Source organism: Buceros rhinoceros, unplaced genomic scaffold, assembly GCF_000710305.1.
Source record: "Buceros rhinoceros silvestris isolate BGI_N320 unplaced genomic scaffold, ASM71030v1 scaffold21619, whole genome shotgun sequence".
NCBI lineage: Eukaryota > Metazoa > Chordata > Aves > Bucerotiformes > Bucerotidae > Buceros > Buceros rhinoceros.
Genome location: NW_010433555.1, coordinates 3,958 through 5,589, shown reverse-complemented (window position 1 = coordinate 5,589; position 1,632 = coordinate 3,958). Strand labels below are relative to the sequence as shown.

The 1,632-nt window shown below is 61.9% G+C and overlaps 1 protein-coding gene across 1 annotated transcript in view; it reads right to left on the bottom strand.

The window, feature by feature from the left end:
- Nucleotides 1-1,632, bottom strand: part of SLC11A1 (solute carrier family 11 (proton-coupled divalent metal ion transporter), member 1) — a gene marked incomplete at its 3' end in the record, with an annotated part of 6,330 nt that overhangs the window by 2,088 nt on the left and 2,610 nt on the right. The window contains exons 5-9 of the mRNA XM_010144168.1: nucleotides 1,089-1,195; nucleotides 929-999; nucleotides 752-819; nucleotides 467-622; nucleotides 179-357 (exon numbers count right to left, since the gene is read on the bottom strand). Coding sequence (XP_010142470.1) covers nucleotides 179-357; nucleotides 467-622; nucleotides 752-819; nucleotides 929-999; nucleotides 1,089-1,195 — 581 coding nt within the window. The remainder of the gene's footprint in view (nucleotides 1-178; nucleotides 358-466; nucleotides 623-751; nucleotides 820-928; nucleotides 1,000-1,088; nucleotides 1,196-1,632) is intronic.

The following is a 1,632-nucleotide window of genomic DNA, read 5'->3' as shown; positions in this document are numbered from 1 at the left end:
TGTTGTGCTGCAAGGGACAGCAGGCACAAGCATGACGGCCACCCAACGGCCACCCAACAGCCACCACAGACATGGGGGGGACCCATCCACACCCCTCTCAGGGGACAAGGACACCCACTCTCCAAGGGATGCCTGCCCTGCGCATCTCCAGAGCCAGGCAAAGCCGTCACCTTCCTGCAGGGGCGAGGTGACACTCACCACATCTTCATTTCGCTGGTGGTAGAAAGCTTCGCCGAAGACAGCCATGACGAAGAGGTTGATGAGGAAGGAGATGAAGAGGGCCAGGCAGGACTCGATCAGGAAATACATGTTGGCCTCCCGCACTGCCTCCTTCCTGGACCGGTCAATTGCCCGAGTCTGGTCACAGTAGGTGCCATGGGGGCCATGGGGTCAGGCAAACACCTCTGTCCCGCAGCCAGGACCCGCTGGTCCCCACCAAGTGTCCCCTGAGACACCCTGGCCTCACCTTGACCAAGGAGGAGTGGAGGAAGATGTTATGGGGCATAATGATGGCGCCAACGATGCCCACCGCCTGGAGCAGCTCCTCTCGCCCACAGCCCGAGCAGTAGGGCAGGAAAATGCCCTTCAGCACCTCTGCCTGCCTCGGCCTCACCACCACGTACTGGGGACCGGTGGGAAGGAGCACTGTGAGCTGCCCCCCTCACCCGCTGCAGGCTGGTGCCAGTGGGGATGCCCTGTGGGGGTACCAGTGCCCAGCAGGAAAAGGGGTCTTCCCAGCTCCCCCCTTCACCTCGTAGCCAAATGTCAGGGCCATGATGGTGATGAGGAGGCCGAAGAAAGCCTCCAGTTTGCGGAGCCCTAGAGAGATTGAGAGATGGGGTGGGATGGAGCGGGGGTCACCAGTGCCACATCGGCACCAGGGCTGCCTGGGTGAGTGTCCCTCCTGTGTCCCCATCCCAGCACTCACCGTATTTGTCAAGGAAGAGGAAGAAGAGAGTGTCCACAATGGTGATGAGGACCCCACCCCAGAGGGGGATGCTGCAGGATGGTAAGGGGGGCTGTTAGATGCGTGCCCCTCGGCCCAATGGGACCGTGGGGGAGGCTGGGGTCCCTGTGGGGCGGCTCACCGGCCAGCTGAGAGCAGGCTGAAGGCAATGGCTGTCCCAATCACCTCCTGCATGTCAGAGCCGATGATGGCGATCTCGATCATGAGCCAGAGCAGCACGCGGGGCACCTGGAGGGGTTGGGGGCACTATGAGGTGCCTGAGTGTGCAGTGGAGCTTGGCCCCAGGCATAGTCTCCAGGGCAGAGACCCCCGTCCCTGTCCCCAGGCTGTGGCAGGCCACCCAGAGCAGCATGGGGACCCTGGGAGACTCCCTCACAGCCTTTCCCATGACACAATCTCAGGGTGCAAGATGAATCTTAAATCCCAGCCCCCTACGCCTCCCCATCCCTGCCCCAGTGGGAACTGAGGACAGGACCCAGCTGTCTGGATATGATGCTCCCAGGGGGTGTGCTGGGGCAGAGGGACATGTCCAGCCCTCATTTTGGGGACGTAGCATTCAGCTAATGTCTCACCGCTCATTCCCCACCCCGTCAGGATCCTGCCACCTAGACGGGACCTCTGCTTCCCCTCTCCTTTGCTGTGTGACTCCCTCACGAGCCCCCAAA